We start from the raw sequence: 20,177 nt of genomic DNA on the forward strand, positions 1-20,177 counted from the left end.
TATGAATTAAATTTTTTAAGTGCATATAAAGTGCTTAACTCAGTGCCTGATGCTTAGTACATTCTTTTAAAATGTCAGCTATTTCTATTATTATTTTTCCCACTTAAAAGCACAGGGCACTAGACCCCTCTCGCCTCCCTTCCCCTCGGCTCCCTCCCCCAACACAGGGAAACCTCAGACTCCTCAGGGCTGGTCTGGGACAGAGTTCCGTGCTGGGGAGGGGAGGGACCACCGCAAGCTTGGAGGAAGTCGTTCCCTGGTGCTGAGGGGGAAGGGCAGTGGGAGCCAAGGGGCAGCGGGGATCAGGATTCTCCGGGGCTGCAAGCGTCTCGCTCTCAGTTTTCACATGGCTGGGAAGTTTGCCTCCGCTCTATTTCCTTTCTGAAATGTGCGCTTCAGCAGGTTTGAAGGCCAGCGGATGGGGAAAGGGTGTGTGCTGGCTGTGAGCAGTCTCTTTCCTGGCCCGGGTGATCTTCATGCCCGTGGAGGGCATCTGTCATTTCCAAGAAAACGCACGAAAGGCAGCTTTGGGGTTGAGTAGCCAGAAGAAAGTTTCCCGGGTGTTCCTTCTCTCACGGTGTCTGCTCCATTCTTGGTTAGATATTAGAGTCTGACGTTTTAGTCAGATTTCATTATTTCATTTCCATGGAAATGTTTTGGCCAGAGTGCAACAGATTTGTTCTTCTTAGGGGACATTCAGAAATGAAGACAGATTGTCTGTCAAACTCAATAGGCTGGAAGGCTCTGGCCTCTCATCGCTAGGAAGGAATGATTTGAGAAGGTCCTGCGTGTTGTCTGTGTGTAGCCTCGGAAGGGTTGCCCTGCTCCTGAGGAGATCCACGGGGCAGGCGAGAGCAGGCTGGGGCCCAGGCCCACTCTGACGGGGCTGGCGGAGGGTGGAGAGAGGCTGGGGCAGGCAGGGATCGAAGACTTTGGGGGCTATTTCCACTGTTCTGAAAACTTGATGCTGACCCCCACCCAGAGGAATGGAAGGAGGGGGTCTCTTCTAAATGTGGTGTCTTTGGGTTTTATGACCTTGACCCCTCACCTCTCCAGTGCCCTCTCCCCTATCCCCACCACTGCACACACACACACACACACACACACACACGCTCACACACACACACAGATGAAAGATTCTACTTACCAGGAAAGAGTCATTGGCATTTAAAAGAATCATTTGCGCCTGTATGTGGAGATCTTGGAACCCCAGAGTGGGGTGAAAAAGTCCAGAGTTGAGACTGTCTTTGGCTTTGTCACAGATGCATAGAAATTGGGCTTTTACACAAAAATGAACATACCCACCACCCATTCCCTTCCTGAGTACCCAGGGCCCAGCTCTGGAGAGGTCTCTCTGGATCCTGTGTGATGTTCAGGTGTGGCTGAAATTGGCTGCTCTTTGCAGTGGGACTTCCTGGGAGTCACTCCCCGTGGGTTTCTCAGGAGGGCCGTCTGTGAGTGAGCAGGCAGCTCACACATATCCAGCGTGTATCGTGTGCCGGCAGGAACGGTTCTAAGAACCTTACGTGCAAAGCCTCATACCATCTTGCCAGCAGTGCTGGGAGGCCAGTGCTGGGAGTCTGCACCAAGTGAAGGAAACCGAGGAACAGAGAGGGTGGGTCGCTTGCCGCAGTCCCAGAGCTGACCAGCGGCTGAGATCTGAAGCCTGGCAGAGTGGTCCATGACCTGAGCCCTGAGCTCTATACCATCCTAACTTGTGCTTCATCCCAACAGATGTGTGGTCTGAATGCCTTTACCGTGCTTGTCAGAGCCCAGCTGTGAATCATGGTGCTGAGAAATGCTTTAGACACGTCAGCTAGTCCAGCCCTCTCATTTTACCCGGCCAGGGACTGAGGCCCAGAGAGAAGAAATGGCTAGTGCCCAGGCCAGGGGCAGAGTAATTGAACGGAATCAGATGCTATCCCATCCATGACTCACCTTTCTTTGCTGGGCCCCAACCCTCTCATCGGGGAAGAAAACAGAGCTGAGAAACTGATGCACAAATCTCCATTGATCTGAGCTAACTCAGTTTCCTCTCTCTGATAGAGTATGTTTTAAACAGTTGATGGGTCTAGTGATGAAATTTCAGGCGAGTTCACTGGCGATGAAGGAGAGGGTCTTCACACCTACACTAGAGGGAACCGCAGATCTACTTACTCACGGGGCACGTCAGCTCCGATTCGGTCCCTAACGAGAACTCTCATTTCTTTTTTATTTAATATATATTTTTTAATTGAAGTCTGGTTGATTTACAATATTGTGCCAACCTCTGCTGTACGGCACAGTGACTCAGTTATACACATGTAGATATTCTTTTTTTTAATATTCTTTTCCATGATGGTTTGTTGCAGGATACTGAGTATAGTTCCCTGTGCAAGGTGCATTAGGACCTTGTTGTTTATCCATTCTAAATGTAATAATTTGCATCTACCAACCCCAAACTCCCAAACCATCCCTCTCCCTCCCCCCCCCCCGGCCTTGGCAACCACAAGTCTGGAGAACCTCATTTCTTAAGCTCTGTTATAAACTGGGAGCTTTACATACATTGTCTCTTCTAAAACCCATACTGCCCTGCCCCACCTGCCCACTGGATGTTTTAGGTGTTAGCTCCATTCTAGAGATGGGGAAAATGATGCACAGAGAGGCTAAGTGACTGGAACTGAAGACGTATATGGCGGAGACAAGATTCAAATCCAAGGGTGCCTGACACCAAAGGCCTGACTTCTTCCCGTCCTACCCGTCATTGGCACAGAGCATGGGTCTCAAAGTGTGGTCCCCCAAACAGAAGCAGCGCCCAGGAACTCGTTAGCAACGTCGAATCTCAGACTCCAGCCCAGACGCCTGGATTCAGAAACCCTGGGGTGGTGCCTAGCTACGTGCAGTTGATCAGCCTGCTGGGTGATTCTGGCACGCCCTCAAGTTTGAGAACCACGGGCGAACAGGGGGCTGCCAGGCCCAGCAAAAGGGAAGCAGCCTCCGCGTCCACACGGACTCCCGATTTGTGGGGGCAGTTTCAAGGTGCACCAGCCGCCATCCCTTCTGAGGACTTCAAACAAGATTTTCTTTGTCCCCGTGTTGTCACCAGGGAGTCTGGCAGGTCCTCCTGCGTCGGTTCCCTCCCGCTCTATTTTCTTGGCCACGTTGCACTTTTCCAGAAAGCCTTGACCTTTGTCTGGCACGTTATGAGCTCTGACTAACAAAAGTAACTCCCTAGCGGATGGGGATATTTTTAATTGAATTGTCTGAGACAAGAACTGCAGAAGTAACACCCGGGTTCCTCCAGCTCGTGGCGGTGGGCAGTTTTGTTTTCCATCCTAACCCTGAAACCTGGCCCCGGCTCCGCCTGGAGCAGAGACCCACATGGGCCCCGCACACACCCCTTCCCGGCCTTGGCCTGTACCTCACCTTCCAGGTCTTTGCTGTCTCTTCAGCCAATTAAAAACCCCTGCTGCTAACATTACCTATTTTCATCTCTCAACCAGTTCCTTTGTCTGCCAGACACTGTCTTGCTATCGTTAAAAAAAAAAATAGTTGAGATGACGAAATTCATTTTGATCACAGTTGTGTGCGCCGCTTCATCTCCCTGCAACACAGACTGACGCCACGCACGGATGTGTTAACCAGCAATTTCCTGCAAGGTTGTACCTGTTTATACAGATGCGGGGAACATCTGTGCTTACGCTTGCCCAGCCCTTGGGAGGGACTTGCCACAGAAACCCACAGAAAGGAGAAGCCCCCCCCCACAGCAAGAGCACCTCCGCAATCACCCCCAGTCAGCGGCCCCTCCGAGGCAGGTCCAGACAGCACCTCAGGAGTGGCCTCATCAGGGCCAGGTCGCCGGGTTCTCATCACTCACTGGCCTGCGCGGTTGGCTGAGGGAAGTGGGAAGCACGGGCACTCCAGGCCGCCTCGCTGCCCGAGGTCTGGAGTCCACGGGGCCCTTCCCTCGGCAGCCGTGTCCGGGGGTCAGGTCCAGCTGATCGGGGCCGCCAGGCAGAGCTTCCAAAGGCGCCGGCCGCAGGTGATCGTGTGCTCACAGCCCCGTTCGCTCGAGCTTGGTCTGTCACTCACTCATTCATCCACCCCAGGAATGTTTACTGAGTTCATACATACGCCAGGGATGCAGAGACCGACGCTGGGCGTCGGGGAGCGTGTGGCCCGGTGGGAGGACAGGCAGTTGCTTGGGTGACACGGGAGACACAGCAGAGGCACCGCGGAGGTCGAGGAAGATTCCGGAGAGAGGGAAGGCAGACCTGGAGGTTGGGGGTGGGCGGCAGGAAGGAAGAGCAGCGTGTGCAAACCTGGGGCCGTGGGAGAGCCAGGCTGCAGGGCTGGAGTCAGGATGCGGCAGGGGCAGGAGAGTCTGGGGGCGACCAGGGCCGTGCTTGGCTGGGGAGCTCAGGCTTCACACGAGGGGTGTGGGAAACCTCGAAAAAGTATAAGCAGAGGAGTGAGCGACAGGGCCAAGTGGCCGTCCTAGAAGTGTGGTTCCGGAAGATGGTTTGGAGGCAGGGAGGCTGGTTCGGAGGCTATTGACGTCCCAGCTGTGGCCGGATGACGAGGCCCTTAGCCTCAGCAGAGGCTGCAGGGAGGGTAGAGGCGGGCGGAGAACAGAGGCAGGGAGAGGCAGCAAGGTCTGGTGACTGGGGCGGGCGGAGAACAGAGGTGGCCGGTCACAGCGAACAGCCTCCGGGGCTGCCGGGAAGTCGGAACACCAGGTCCTTGTGTGCAAACATGTCTTTGCTGCAGGCCCACTGGAGTAATCTGTGCAGAGTATACCAAATAAACACGTACATATTTTTAGCTGTGAGGGGAGAGCGATGCTGGGTGTGGTGACATTTCATCTGAAGAATTCCTCAAAGTAGACATTATCGAATATTTACTCAGAGCGAGTTAAAGTATTAAATACTTGGTAAAACATAAAATGTGTACGCCCTGACTTTCCTGCAGGAGATGCGAGCACCACCTGTGGCCTTGTGGAGATCTGCCCAAGGACTGGCCTTTGCACCCAGCAGCCCTCATCCACGCTTAGTACCACCACCACTTAGGGTGGTCTCTTACGAACACTGTAGATTAACCACCACAAAAATGAACTGGTCAGTGACTACTGGGAAAACAATAAGGGTGAACCCACTGCTACCCTTAAGAGTTGTAGTGCGCGGTGGCATTCAGAGCCACAGGAACGGGTGAGGCCCCTAGGAAGAGGTTGTAACGTGGGGGCAGGGACCTGGTGGCCAGCCCTGAGTTAGAGGCCAGGGGGAGGGGGACAAGGAAGAGGGCCTGCGATGGAGGAGGGGTGCCTCCAGAGAGGAGAGAGTCAACCTAGGGGAGGGCAACGGGGTGGAAACAAGAGAGAGGAGTGTTCCAAGGAGGGAGTCTTTAACCGTGTCAATGCTGCCAGGAGGCTGGTGCGAGGAGGACAGACGTTGGCGCCCCTGGACTTGGCAACATGGCGGCCACTGGTGGCCTTGACAAGAGTTTTAATGGAATGCTGGGGTAGATGCTTGGCTGGAGCGGGTTGAAAAGTGAATGGGATTGAGCAAGTGGAAACAGCATGAGTAGGGATGACTTCTAGAAGTTTGGCTCCAAAGAGGAGTACAGGGGCTTCCCTGGTGGCACAGTGGTTAAGAGTCCGCCTGCCAATGCAGGAGACACGAGTTCAAGCCCTGGTCCGGGAAGATCCCACATGCCGCGGAGCAACTAATCCCGTGCGCCACAACTACTGAGGCTGCACTCTAGAGCCCGCGAGCCACAACGACTGAGCCCGCGTGCCGCAACTACTGAAGTCCACGCACCTAGAGCCTGTGCTCTGCAACAAGAGAAGCCACCACAATTAGAAGCCCATGCACTGCAACAAAGAGTAGCCCCCACTCGCCTCAACTAGAGAAAGCCTGCGCGCAGCAACGAAGACCCAACGCAGCCAAAAATAAATAAATAAATTAATTAATTTAAAAAAAAAAGAGGCGTAGAGAAAAGAATTAGTGACTACAGAGCAAAGGGTCGAGGCTGTCTGTCTCAGGTGCCGAGACGCAGCCCATTCCCATCCTTGGGCCAAGTCCTTGCCTCCCATCTCCCAGTCCCTGCCCCACCCTCTACTGAGGCCGCCAAGCCTGAGAGAAGCCCAGGCTTCATCAAGCTGAGCGTGGCTCCCAGCCTGCAGACGGCCATCTGCCGTGTCCTGGGGGAAAGAGCCCCCGGCCCTGCCCTCTCTGGGTGGCCTCGGGACGCCCCTGCCTCCTTGTTCCCCACAAGAGGACTGGGGGGAGGCGGGGCCGCCGACTACCAGGGCCCTGACTGCCGCCACGGGGGCTCCTTGCTTTCTCCTAAAAACCGACAGCAGAGCCAGGGTCAAGCGGGGCCCCCCAAGTCTCCCAGGCCGCAGGCAGCCCCAGAGCTGATCATGGAGGAGTTGGGGCCTGCTCAGGGTGGGATAGGTGGGCAGTGGTGTCCAGGGCTGTGATGCTGGTGGCCTCCACCACGGGCTGTGGGCACGGAGAGAGGGCAGGGTGGGGCAGGTGTACGATGACCAGAACAGAGGAGCACGGAGCAGCGCGTGGGCACAGAAGGCGACACGTCCGCTGCACGGGGGGGCCTGCGGCCCTCAGGGGCACGGGGCCCACTGCTCATGGCGCTGGAAGCGGCACACCCCGAGGAGGGTGAGCGTGGATACGCCGGTGGCTGGGAGGTCCTCGGGAGGGAGGCCCAGGAGCAGGCCAAGTCACAGGAGAGACACTGACTGATGGGGGTGCCTGGCACTCGTCCCCACCACGCACCAAAGGGGGACATCCAGAGGCGAACTCTCCAGGGTCAGAGGTGGCATTTCAGAGGTGGAAGCACCCTTGGGGAGCAAGACTCTGACCCTCCCTTCTCAGAAAAAGAAACTGAGGCTCCAAGAGGTGAGCCTGTGGCCCCAAGCCACAAAAATTCAGTGGTTGGCCCGGGCCCAGAATCTGGCTGCACCTGTCACCCTGTCCCCTCCACGTTAAGCTGACTTGTCATTTACCTGGGGGGGGAGGATGGGGGGCTCCTTGTCTGCAGACGCTCCGACCTGGGAGGGTGGTGGTGTAAGAGGAGGTTCCCGAACGGGGCGGAACCAGGGAGAAAGGCCCCGAGAGGCCTTGGAGAGGAGAGGAGAGAAAACACTGTTCACCATTTGAACCTCTGACTCTGGGCACCCTGGGGCTGAGAGGAAAGGACCTGCGTTGGGAAGCAGCAGGCTCAGCCTCCTCCTGGCCCTGGGGCCTCGGACAGCGGACAGCGGACAGCGGGCCGCAGCCCTGGGCCCCAGGGTCTGGAAGTGGGAGGGAGGCCCTCAGCTGGTGCCTCGCAGGGCTGTCAGGTGGGAGGAGGTGTGACGAGGGTCCTCGTGGGCCGTGGAAGGAGACCCTGGGGGTGGGTAGGGTAAGTCCCCCCTTGTTGGCCACAGACACCAAGTCCCCCCTCCCCACCAGGGTGGGGCTTCCAGCCGGTGGGTGCGCCGCGTCCTCCGCCCAGCTCTGGTGGGTGGATGGAGGTTCGGGGCCCACGCCCCTCACGACCCCCTCCCCTCCCGGCCTCAGCTGCGTGGTGGACGAGATGGACTTCTCTGCCATGGAGCTGGACGAGGCCCTGCGCAAGTTCCAGGCGCACATCCGCGTGCAGGGCGAGGCCCAGAAGGTGGAGCGGCTCATAGAGACCTTCAGGTGGGACCCTTCCCCAGCCCCACTCCCCTCGCACACGCCCGGGACTTGGGGGCGGGCGGGGAAGCAGAGTGGCCGTGAGCCTGGGGTCCAGGAGTCCCTGGAGGGACGGGAGGGAAGCAAAGATGCGGGACAGACCCCCCGGGCTCTCCCTGCAGGCACCTCACCGTCCCCATCGACCAGCGCATCTTTCGTGAGCGTCTGTGTGAGGCTGGAACGGGGCCGGGAGTGGGGCTCCGGGGGTGTCTGGGTGTGTGACAGCTGCCCCGTCCCCTCGGAGGGGATGGGGACCGAGGTACGGGGCAGTCGGCAGTCGGCGGCGGGAGGGGGAGCCCCCCTGGGCTTAAGCCCTGGAGGACGGGACACGTCCCCAGGCCCCCCCGTCGCTGGAGCCCAGGCAGGCTGCGGGCCCTCAGCCGCCTCCCGTGTGTCCCCGCACAGCCAACGATACTGCATCTGCAACCCCGAGGTGGTGCGGCGGTTCCACAACCCGGACACCGTCTTCATCCTGGCCTTCGCCGTCATCCTCCTCAACACCGACATGTACAGCCCCAACATTAAGCCCGACCGGAAGATGATGCTGGAGGACTTCATCCGAAACCTGCGAGGTACAGGGGCGGCGGCGGGAGGAGCGGGGACGCTGCTCGGGTCGTTCCGGGAGTCTCAGCCCCGACGCTAGGTTGTCACCCCGGTGGCCCAGGGCACTGCGTGCCGCTCTCCGGGCCGGTCTCGCAGAGCGGCCCTGGGGAAGGTGCTAGCATGCCAGGCATCGGGGGAGTTTCCAGGAGCGGCTGCCACTGTCCTGCAGCAGGCGGCAAGGGCCCCTGGGCGATGCCCCGTGCCCTCTGTGGAACGTCCTCCGTGGGGCGACCTCCCGGCCCCAGGCACCACGGCTGGCGTCTGGGTGGTTCCGGCCCTTTCATGCTCCGCGATTTAGGAGAGAAGAGCCACGAGCAGGGCCTTGGGATAAACTTGATGGCGCTTACCAGCCAAGTCGTCTCCTAACTGATGTGTGTTGGATTCAGGTTTCCTGGGTTTCCTCGCTTCCTCGTTTTTAGTTTACCTCCAGAGAAAAGGTACACTGGAGACAAACTTTTTAAGAGTGTGCATGTCTGGATATTTCTTTTTCTATCCTCAGCCTTGATTGAGAATTTGGCTGGGAGCAGAATTCCCGGTTGGAAACACTGAACTCAGAATTTGGAAGGCGTGGCTCCGTTGATTTTTAGGTGTCAGTGCTTCTGCTGTTACAGTTCCTGACCTCCTGCTTATGTTTTTTCACTCGCCCTGAACATTTTTAGGTTCTTCTGTCTTTTGTGTTCTGCATTTTCACCATGATGTGCCTTGTCATGGTCCTCTTTCATCCATTGTGCTGGGTACTACGTTCTTCCTTTTAGTCTAGAAACACATGCCTCTGATTGTGGGAACTTTTTTTCTTTTTTTTTGATAGAGAGGAAAGATGCTTTATTCAGAAAAGCCGGCAATCTGGGGAGAAGGTGGACTTCTGTCCAGAGACCCACTCTGAAGATTCTGCTCAACCATGACAATTTTTAAAGGGAAAAAGGGGAAACAATCTCAGTTAATCATTAAAGCAGGAGGTCAGATTCTTTGTCATTTTTCCATTGCAGGCAGGCCTGCTGACTTCTCCTGATTTTCCTTGGGACGCTGTCTTACTCGAGCGGTTTGTCTGCAATTGGATTCTTTTACCCACGTGGTCCGCCTGTGCCCTCGGGGTCCACCTGCAAATTTACTAAGGGGGACCTAGGGGTAGAGCGTTAGTCATTCTTTAACTACTTAATTCTTCATTCTTACTCCTTCTAATCCAGGAAAGGAATCAACAGGTTAAGAGTAAGACATTTTGTACATTTAGTAAAGCAGAAATCAGGACCTAGGTTGAATGTTGCTTAGTGATCTCATCTTTATGATGAAGGTCTGAGGAATACAGGGATGAACAAACAGAAAAGGGGCAAAGGAGCTGCTTACAATTTCATCATCTACGTTAAGTCAAATCATTAAGCTGCATACCTTAAACTTATACAGTACTGTGTATCAATTATATAGCAATAAAACTGGAAGAAAAAAAAGAAAATCAGTTGGTACTTTCAGCTGTATCCAGTTGTTGGTTAACTCACAGATGGACCTGATAATTTAATATTCACAAAATATTTACCCTCACATAGTAATTGCAGATCAAATTATTTGTAAAGACTCCTTTGTGTTCCTACTGGTAAAGCTTTAAAAATTCTGTGAAGTGTAAGAGTTCTGCCCCATCTGGCAACATCTTCGCATAAGCTTATATTATTTTGGAAAAATGCATACATATACTCCAATATACAATGTCTCTAATTAGAATTTATTTTCAGGTGGGAACTCTTCTTAAATATTGTATCTGATCATTTCCCCTCTCCATTTTCCTACTCTCCTTCTGGAACTCCTATTATTCAGGTGTTAGAACTCCCAGTTTGAGCCTCTGATCTTTAGAGCTCTCTATCTGCCATCCTTGTCTTCTCATTTGACTTTCTTGAAGATGTCCCTCGGCTTTATCTTTCAAATCTCCTACTAAGTTTTTCGTTTCTGCTATCTTATTTTTCATTTTCAATAACTCTTTTTTGCTAAGTGTTCCTCTTCTATAGCATTTTGTTCCTGTTTTGTAGATGTAATATCTTCTTATTCATCTCTGAAGATATGTTTTTTTCTGATGAAACTTGGTTGTCCATCCATATTTAACAGTGAACCACTAAAAGGCTGATTAAAACTCTGAGCATGTATGGGGTTGCTGACTGATGGACATTCTCACAGCAAGAATTAGTTGAGTTGTTTCATTGGGAGACCTGACTGCAGAATCTTTAGATATTTTCTCTTGTGCTGGTTGCTTCCTCAAAAGAGAAATGTCCAGTCTGTTGCCCAGAGGGTATGAGTCTGTCTGCCAGTATTCCGAGATCTTTGTGGAAAATGGGTTGAGGGGGGTCTCCTAATACGTAGACATCATCTCCATCCCCCAGTTTTCAGCACAGACTCCCACCCTTGGCTGGGCTTGGGGTCCCCCAGCCCAGAGTTCCTGGTTCATCCCTTCCAGAGGATGAAGGCTCCATCAGAAGACTGGGGTGGGGCTTCCCTGGTGGCACAGTGGTTGAGAGTCTGCCTGCCGATGCAGGGGACACAGGTTCGTGCTCCAGTCCGGGAGGATCCCACATGCCGCGGAGCGGCTGAGCCCATGAGCCATGGCTGCTGAGCCTGCGCGTCTGGAGCCTGTGCTCCGCAACGGGAGAGGCCACAGCAGTGAGAGGCCCGCATACGGCCAAAAAAAAAAAAAAAAAGACTGGGGTGGAGGAAGGGGTGGGGATGTCTAATTGCCTTTTAAACTGATTTTCAACTGACTTTCCTGTTTCGAGCCCAACTTCACCTCCACCTCCAGGGGCTGCACCAACTCCAGGGCCTTGGTGGTTCTGAGCCTCCTAACCTCTCTGCTGGCTTCTGTTTCTTCTTTCCCAGGTTTGCTGATCCACGTCCTCATTCACCCACTTCCAGGTCCCCTGGTGCCATTGCCTCTTTCCCCGTCTCTGCCTTTTAAAAAAAATTCCTTTTTCTAGGGCCTTCAGAAGGAGCCGATGGGGTGCAACCTGCCGCCTTTACCTGGGAGCCCCGTGTGCTCAGTCCCTGGCCTGCTCTTTTGTGCCCCCAGCCTGGCTTCTTCCAGGCCCCTGGGTGCCCGACTTTCAGAACCAAACTTAGATGTGGGAGAAACAGGGTCAATACAGAGGGCCGCTCACAGAAGGTGTGATGTCCTCTCGGCACTTAGGAAGACTCCTTGGAGAGCACTTGCCCAAGATGTTTTATTTTTAATTTTTCCCTCTTAAAAAAAAGGAGTGTAGGGCTTCCCTCGTGGCGCAGGGGCTGAGAGTCCGCCTGCCGATGCAGGGGACACGGGTTCGTGCCCCGGTCTGGGAAGATCCCACATACCGTGGAGTGGCTGGGCCCGTAAGCCATGGCCGCTGAGCCTGCGCGTCCGGGGCCTGTGCTCCACAATGGGAGAGGCCACAACAGTGAGAGGCCCGCGTACTGCAAAAAAAAAAAAAAAAAAAAAAAAAAAAGGAGTGTAGGGCTTCCCTGGTGGCGCAGTGGTTGAGAGTCCGCCTGCCGATGCAGGGGACACAGGTTCGTGCCCCGGTCCGGGAAGATCCCACATGCCGCGGAGTGGCTGGGCCCGTGAGCCATGGCCGCTGAGCCTGCGCGTCCGGAGCCTGTGCTCCGCGACGGGAGAGGCCACAACAGTGGGAGGCCTGCGTACCGCAAAAAACAAAAAGGAGTGTACAATCATTAAAGAAAGATTTAGAAAAAGTAGAAAGAAGACTTTTTTTTTTTAATTGCCTCTGTTTCTACCTCCCGGGGAAAGTTGTTTTCGTGTTGGTCTATTTCCTGCTGGTATTTCTTGCTACCAGGGTCTGAACGTCTCTGTGACGTGGGCGAGGGGTGGTGGTCTCCTCACAGCACCACCACGGGGGTTGCCCTCCTCTCCTTCACTTAATGCCTCACTACCCACCCACCACCGCCACCCCGTGCTCCCAGCGAGGGGAGGATCTTGTCCCCACTCAACAACTAATCGCTGAGCTCCACGCTCCCTACCGGAGGGGAGGGGTGGGCCTGAAGACCGACACAGCGATGCTCAGCGATGCTCCTGGTGGGGCTGGAGTGGAGGCTGTTAAGACGGGAGAACCGGGGGAGCAAAGGCAGGACCACAGAGGCCGCGTTCAGAGATGGGGAAGGAGGCCTGGGAGGGGGGAGCAGAGGCTCTGGCTATGGAACAGCAGGAGGGGGCGCTGGGGGCATGTGCTGGGCCCTAGTGGAGTAGCTCTGGTGCCTGGCCAAGGAGTTCATCCCTACTCTAGCGGGTATGAGGAGCCAGCCACTGAAGGCTTCGGAGCGGGGACAGGGCAAAATCAAGGCCATTTCATTCTTTGGAGCGGCAGTCAGGTAGGGGGCGCCCCCTCTCTGGCTCCAGGCCCCTGACACCCCTCCCCTTGCCCGTTCCACGGCTGTAGGTGTGGATGATGGGGCTGACATCCCCCGGGAGCTGGTGGTCGGCATCTACGAAAGGATTCAACAGAAGGAGCTCAAGTCGAACGAGGACCACGTCACGTACGTCACCAAGGTGGAGAAGTCCATCGTGGGCATGAAGACAGTAAGTGCCCACCGCAGAGGAGCACATGCCGCGGGGCATCATTTCCCCTCCCGGGGCTGCAAAGGCCCTGTCTCCATCTCCTTCCCTTTCCTTCTTCCTGGCATCGCCTCCTCATCTTCCAGAAACGTGTTCCCCCTCTCCGCTCACTTGTAGTTACTGTGTCCAGTGCCTCCGTGTGCTGTGCGGGGCACCCTCTTCCTTCCACCCGCCCGATTTCCTCATCGCTCCCTGCGACCAACTCCTGTGGCAGGAGAGATCGAAGTGAAATACTGAGAAAGACTGCCGGGTGCTCTAGGGTCGAAGCATCTGGATGGCCAGATAGGGAGGTTTGGGGTGGTATGGGTCTTGGGCATCCTGGATGGTCCTACTGAATAGAAGGCAGGAAATGGGCTAAAGCAGGCTCTGGACGTGGGGTCTCAAATCCTTGGGGTGGCCCCTGAGTTGTAGCCCGTGTGGCAGTTTGCAGCGCTTTCCAAGTTTGCGATGATTTTTAAGGGAGCATCCTCAGTAAATGTCAGAAGAGGCTCTGTATACCGTAGACATAAAGGTCCTGGCCTCCATCGTCCTAACCCTAACCTCCCCCAATTCTTGGCTCAGGGAGCAGTTTGGGGACCTCGTCTGAGGCTCTGTGCTGGACCCTCCCGCCCAGTCGTGCGGGGCCGGCCTGTTCTGGCTGGAGCCTGCTGTGCCGAGGTCAGAGCCTCTGTCAGGTTTGCGGACGCCCCCTGAGGAGGCTGTTTCATGCACTGGAGCAGATTCGCGGTGTCCCTGGGACCCCTCCCTCTTGCACACTGGTGTTTGGGTGTGCAGCAGAGACAGGCACAGCCCAGGATGTGGGGCTGCCCTCACGAAGGCCTCGGAGGGAAAGGAGTGCACAATCCGAAGGCTCTTTTCAGTTTCCTTCCCCTGCCTTTTATCTGCTCACTGCGTCCAGCACTGTGAAGCCCTCTGGCCCAGCCCTGCTCCCTAAGGAGCCTGAGGAAGGGGAGAGAGCCCGGGGGAGCAAAGAGGGAGGGTCGGGGCCAACCTGGGCCTGCATCTGCTCTTCCGGAAAGTGGGCGCCGGGGGCAGGAGGGCTGCGACCTCGGCGGCTGCCCCGGCTGTGAGCGCTGTGCCCCGGCCCAGGTGCTGTCAGAACCCCATCGCCGCCTGGTCTGCTGCAGCCGGCTCTTCGAGGTGACGGATGTGAACAAGCTGCAGAAGCAGGCCGCGCACCAGAGGGAGGTGTTCCTCTTCAACGACCTGCTGGTGGTGAGTGGGGACCCCCAGAGGGCCGGAGGCCCCGAGGGCTCCGAGGGCACCCTGCCCCCCAGGATGCCATGATGCTGCATACCCCGTGGCTGATTTTCCAGCGTGGGGTGTGAGGTAGCCCAGGCAGATACGAGCCTTCCTACTTTGTTAGTTATGAAGCCGAGGCACCCAGAGGTCATCTGCTCGCGGTTCCCGGGTCCTGGTGCGAGTGGATTAGATCCCAGAGCCTCTGCATCCCCCCACTATGGGGAACCTGGGGCTGGAGGGTACAGGGCTGCACGTCCGTCCCACGGCCTGGGAAGTGCAGGAGGCCTGGGGGGGGCCCACACTGTCCCTGGGCCCAGGGGGGATGCTGGCCTGCATGTGGGTGTGTGCATGCGTGTGGGCGCGTGTGTGTGTGCGTGTGTGTGTTTGCGCACGTCTGTGGGGAGCTCGGCCTTTGCCCTCTGAACACAGGTATCCATACAACAAATAGTTAACGAGTACCAACTATGCCCCAGGCGGTGTTCCAAGTGCTGGGAAGCAGAGTGAGCAGGGTCTGGCCTCTGTCTTTTCCTCAAACCCCATACCTTCTCCATCCACGAGTCACACTGGCTCCACCTCTAAAACTGTCCCAAATCCAACGCTCCCCGCCTGAGGTCCACCTCCGCAGAGCAACGGAGTCAGCATCGCCAGCTCCCGGACCTCACCTCCCTCCACGCCTCTCCTCTGCCGCCCGCCCCCTGCCCCACCAGCTGCCTCCACAGGCCGACTCCAGGCTCCGTCCGTCTCGGGCCTTAACCTTGTGGCTCCATCGTCTGCTTGAAAAGCTCCCCAGACCTTGCACGACCCCCTGCCTCTCCTCATTCAGTGCAGACGCTCTCCCCGCACCTCACAGGTGGCCTCTGCCCACCCACCGTCTAGTCCTGACCCTACTTCGTCTTCAAAACACCTACCAGTTTCTGCAGTTACCCTATGTATCCGTTTCTTCACGTTGCTTTTTGGCTTACTATGCGATGATGGATTGATCCACTGATGGATTCATGGACCCTGAGGGTCCTCCTCCCCGGAGGGAGGCACCCTGAGGGCTGGGCTCCCCCGTCCTCTCCTGTGTCCCAGCGCCCAGCTCAGAAGATGCCGAAGAAACATTTGTACACCAAGCAAGCAGGAGACAAGGGAGGTAGAAAATAATTAAGAAGACAAACAAGATAATACCAAACTGGGGGAAGGTGCTATGAAGACAACAAAGCAGGGTGATAGGTTGGAGTAGCTGGTGTTAAGGTGGATTTTTTCTTCTCTTATTTTGTTTTTGTTTGTTGTAAAGGCTGGTGAGGGAAGGAATCTCTAAGGAGGCAGCATTTGAGTTAAGATCTAAGTAATGAGAGTAACCCAACCACGCAAGAAGCTGCAGGGCGAGTGGTGGAAGGAAACAGCAGGTGCAAAGGCCCTGTGTTAGGACTGAGCCTGCCCCGTTCAAGCTATAGAAAGGGCAGCATGGACTGAACATAAAGCCAGAGTAAGGCAGGGACCAGACCAGGTGGGGCTTACAAACCAGGGCACGAAGTGTGGACTGGCTTCTAAGTGCTGTGGGAATGGCCACTGGAGTATTTTGTGCAGTGAAGACCGTATTTTTTTTTTTTTTTTTGCGGTACGCGGGCCTCTCACTGTTGTGGCCTCTCCCATTGCGGAGCACAGGCTCCGGACACACAGGCTCAGTGGCCATGGCTCACGGGCCCAGCCGCTCCGCGGCATGTGGGATCTTCCTGGACCGGGGCACGAACCCACGTCCCCTGCATTGGCAGGCGGACTCTCAACCACTGCGCCACCAGGGAAGCCCCTGAAGACCATATTTTGATATTGTGTCTGTACATATGTATGTGTGTATACATGTGTGTATATGTGTGTGAATGTATCCTAAGTGTGTAAGTGGGCATGTGTGTGCGTGTCTCTTTTTGGGTGTTTACTTGTGTTCACAAGAGCCCTGGGTGTTCACTCATCCAGGTGTGTAAGGCACGTTTATACACACGCACACCTGTCAGTGCACGGCTGTCCCCTGTCTCGGACAGATTCTCAAACTCTGCCCCAAGAAGAAGAGCTCCTCCACGTACACCTTCTGCAAGTCCGTGGGCCTCCTGGGCATGCAGTTCCACCTCTTTGAGAACGAGTGTAAGTCTCGGTCACCCGTGGATGTGGCAGAGGGCGGGGGGTGCGGGGGAGGGGGAGGGGCAGGCGCTCCCGAGGCCCCCTCCTCACCCGCGGCTGCTCACGGCCTGTGGGGCCTGGGGTCTGGTTTCCAGATTACTCTCACGGCATCACACTGGTGACCCCGCTCTCGGGCTCCGAGAAGAAGCAGGTGCTGCACTTCTGTGCCCTGGGCTTGGACGAGATGCGGAAGTTTGTGGAGGACCTGAAGGAGTCCATCGCGGAGGTGACGGAGCTGGAGCAGATCCGCATAGAGTGTAAGGACGCGGTGAGCCCAGAGCCTCCGCGAGGCCGGGCTCCGGTCAGCGGGAGCAGGGTCGCTTGCAGACAGACACTCCCTGCACCCCTGCGGAGGGCGTGTGGGCGAGCCAGGCCCCTCCTGCCCTCCCGAGCCCTCCCTGCCCCAGCCCCACGGCCCCATCATGGCTGATGGATGCCTCACAGTTAAGGCGAGGTACCTGAGGGTGCACACACGCGTGTGCACATGTAGCCAGGCTGTGGGGCGGTGTGTGGGCCCCTCGGAACGGAGAACTCGGCTGGGTTTGACCAGGACCAGCGAGTGAGCCGGCCCTAAAGGCGGGCTTGCAAACCGAGGAGGTCCGGGCCTGGAGCACTTCTTCCCACCCAACCTCCCTGGCAGCCTCCTCCCCTGACCCAGTCCAGATTCACACGTCACACCTGGTTGTTTCATGGTTTTCACCTCTTCTAACCTGGAATAGCCCCCCCACTTAATTTTTTCATAACGTCATCTCCTGAAGAGTCCAGTCTGGCTTTCTGACTGTCCCTCATCTTGGAGTTGTTTTCTGGCCTCCAAGGAGTGCCTTGGTTCCTGATTGCTCCAGTTCAGGTATCGTAGACAATCTCTGCGCCTCTTCATCTGTCCGGGTGGTTTACTGGTCACCTCTTAGTTCAAGAAAAGAGCAGTGACACCCTGTGGTCTCTGCCCACCTAAAAGCTTTCCTGGTGAAGCATTGCAGCGGCTTCAAAGAGCCTTTAAAGGAAAATTAAGTAAGAATGGATTCAGAAACTAAACAGAAAATAAAAACAGACTCCAGGGGCTTCCCTGGTGGCGCAATGGTTGAGAGTCCACCTGCCAATGCAGGGGACACAGGTTCATGTCCCGGTCCGGGAAGATCCCACATGCTGCAGAGCGGCTGGGCCCTTGAGCTATGGCCGCTAAGCCTGGGCGTCCGGAGCCTGTGCTCCACAACGGGAGAGGCCACAACAGTGAGAGGCCCACATACCACAAAAAAAAAAAAAAAAAAAAAAAAAACAGACTCCAGGTCTGCCTTACATGGCCACTTAGTTGAAAAGTATTTCTAAATTGGTATAAATCCCTTGGGCAGGAGGAAAGGTGGTGGGAGTTTCTGAGCAGGGGCCAATGCGCCAGGGTGGTGCTATTTCATCAGCATCTTTGGAGCACCTACTGTGTGCCAGGTGGTTTGTTTAGGTGTTCACGGGGGGGGGGTGCAAGGCAGATGTTGGCCCCCACTTCACGGATGGGACTCAGAGCAGTTAGGGGATGTGTCTAAGGTGCATATTAGAAGCGGAGGATCTGGCAGTTGCAGTGAAGTCTGATTCTAAGGTTCATGTACTTTCCACCCTGAAAATGAGAGGATAGCTTCTGTTTATAATTTCCTAAGGAAACAACAAAATCAGGTTAAAACAAAAACTCACCAGGGACTTCCCTGGTGGCACAGTGGTTGAGAATCTGCCTGCCAATGCAGGGGACACGGGTTCGTGCCCCAGTCCGGGAAGATCCCACATGCCGCGGAGCAACTAAACCCGTGCGCCACAACTACTGAGCCTGCGCTCTAGAGCCCGCGAGCAACAACTACTGAGCCTGTGCTCTAGAGCCCGTGCGCCACAACTACTGAAGCCCGCACGCCTAGAGCCCGTGCTCTGCAACAAGAGAAGCCACCGCAATGAGAAGCCCGCGCACCGCAACGAAGAGTAGCCCCCCGCTCACCGCAACTAGAGGAAGCCTGCGCTCAGCAACGAAGACCCAACGCAGCCAAAAAAAAAAATAAAATAAAAATAAAAACACCTCACCAGACCAGACTGTGAAACTAACTCAGTATCGCCTGGTACAGGGAGGGTGTAAATTCCCTTTCTGCTCTCCTTTGGCGACGTGAGTTCAGGGGTGTAACAGACAGACTTTTCAATGCCACCTTTGCTGTTGATCTAGAACATTCTCAGAGACACACCCTCTTGTCAGTACATCCTAGATAGGTCTGCACAGCCGCGGAGCACAACGCCCACAGGTGGGCACCAGCATGGCTGCCAGAAGTCCCTTCCCCCATCAGCCTGGGAGCAGCACGTCCTGCCCCTCCAAGTACTAAGGAGGAGATATCGCCAAGGTCCGTGTGCTGAGGGCAGGAGGGCAGGGACCAGGCTCCTGCCTGCTCCTATTCTTCAGATGGAGAGAAAGGGAGGAAAGCTGAGGACAGAGGAAGGGCTGCTCAGAGAGGCAGGGGAAAAGGAAGTAGAAAACAGGAAAAAGTCGCCACAGCTCCCGTTTCTCGAGCACTTACTACATGCCCACGCTGGGCTGAATGCCGAGCCTATTGTATGAATTGTTGCTACATCTTTCCAGGAGGTGAGAAGTATTATCTTCATGTTGCAAATAAGGAAACTGAGTCTAACAGAACTTAAGGAAGTTGTCTAAATTCACGCAGTCATTGGCAGAACAAGACTGGCACCCAGGTTCCTGGGATGCCTTGCTTGTAATTACAACGCTAACTTCTCCAAAGCCAAGACGGCCCCTCTGGGGAGAGAGAGCCACTCTCACTTCAGTAAAAATATTGAGTATTGCTTGATGGTGTGACTCGGGCAATCGGCACAAATGGTTCTGGTTTGGGGTTTGCAGGCCGGTGCCCCCAGATTACAGATGACTAGACAGGCAGAAATTGGGACCCAAGAGAGTAGCTTTAATACAAGGAATTTGAGTGATGTCTCCTGGAAAAGAGGAACGGAGGAGAGATTTAATAACGGCTGTGAAATCTCCAAGGAGGGTAACTGGCCGTTCTCCAGCACCACCGAGAAAAGACAGGAAGGAACAGGTTTACAGTCTAGAGAGAGGAATTAAAGCCGAGTAGGCAGACAGACCTCTGCCGGGCCCTCGGGCGACTGGGACCTCCTCGTCGGGGGAGCTCAGCCAGCTGGCCGGACGGCACCAGCGATGCTGAGGCTGCTACACCAAGTGAGCCTTTGATGTCGTCACAGGAGCTGATATTTACTGAGCCCTTGCAACATCCAGGCCTTGTTCTAAGTGCCTTAATGTCTTTCCTCCTGTGATCCTCTTTTTTTTTTTTTTAATAAATTTATTTATTTATTTATTTATCTTTTATTTTTGGCGGCGCTGTGTCTTCGTTGCTGCGCATGGGCTTTCCCTAGTTGCGGCGAGTGGGGGCTACTCTTCGTTGCAGTGCATGAGCTTCTCATTGCGGAGCACAGGCTCTCAGCATGCAAGCTTCAGTAGTTGCAGCATACGGGCTCAGTAGTTGTGGCGCACGGGCTCAGTTGCTCCGCAGCATGTGGGATCTCCCCGGACCAGGGCTCGAACCCGTGTCCCCTGCGTCGGCAGGCGGATTCTTAACCACTGCGCCACCAGGGAAGCCCCCTCCTGTGATGCTCTTGATGACACTCAGAAGTGGACGCTGCAGTCCCCTTAGGGAGGCACAGAGAGGCTAAGTAACCAGCCTGAAGCCACACAGCCAGGCAGCGTCAGAGCCGGGAAGCAGACCCAGGCTGTTGCCTCCCTCCCGTCAACCCCCTGCACCTCCTCTCTGGCTGCCGGAACAGGCGCTGCCAGCCCCGGCACTGAAGCTGACATGGAGTGGATGCCGTGTGTCTGGGAGCCCCTCTTCCTCCTCCTGCTCTCGTCTCAT

General features: G+C 55.6%; 1 protein-coding gene across 2 annotated transcripts in view; it reads left to right on the forward strand.

Annotated features, from left to right (window-relative positions):
* Positions 1-20,177, forward strand: part of IQSEC3 (IQ motif and Sec7 domain ArfGEF 3) — a gene marked incomplete at both ends in the record, with an annotated part of 89,732 nt that overhangs the window by 63,388 nt on the left and 6,167 nt on the right. For both annotated transcript variants that reach the window (XM_082636254.1, XM_082636255.1), the window contains 6 exons: positions 7,560-7,682; positions 8,121-8,287; positions 12,716-12,855; positions 13,981-14,106; positions 16,152-16,251; positions 16,383-16,544. In XM_082636254.1, coding sequence (XP_082492380.1) covers positions 7,560-7,682; positions 8,121-8,287; positions 12,716-12,855; positions 13,981-14,106; positions 16,152-16,251; positions 16,383-16,544 — 818 coding nt within the window. The remainder of the gene's footprint in view (positions 1-7,559; positions 7,683-8,120; positions 8,288-12,715; positions 12,856-13,980; positions 14,107-16,151; positions 16,252-16,382; positions 16,545-20,177) is intronic.

This window comes from Mesoplodon mirus (genome assembly GCF_964341445.2).
Source record: "Mesoplodon mirus genome assembly, chromosome: 11".
NCBI lineage: Eukaryota > Metazoa > Chordata > Mammalia > Artiodactyla > Ziphiidae > Mesoplodon > Mesoplodon mirus.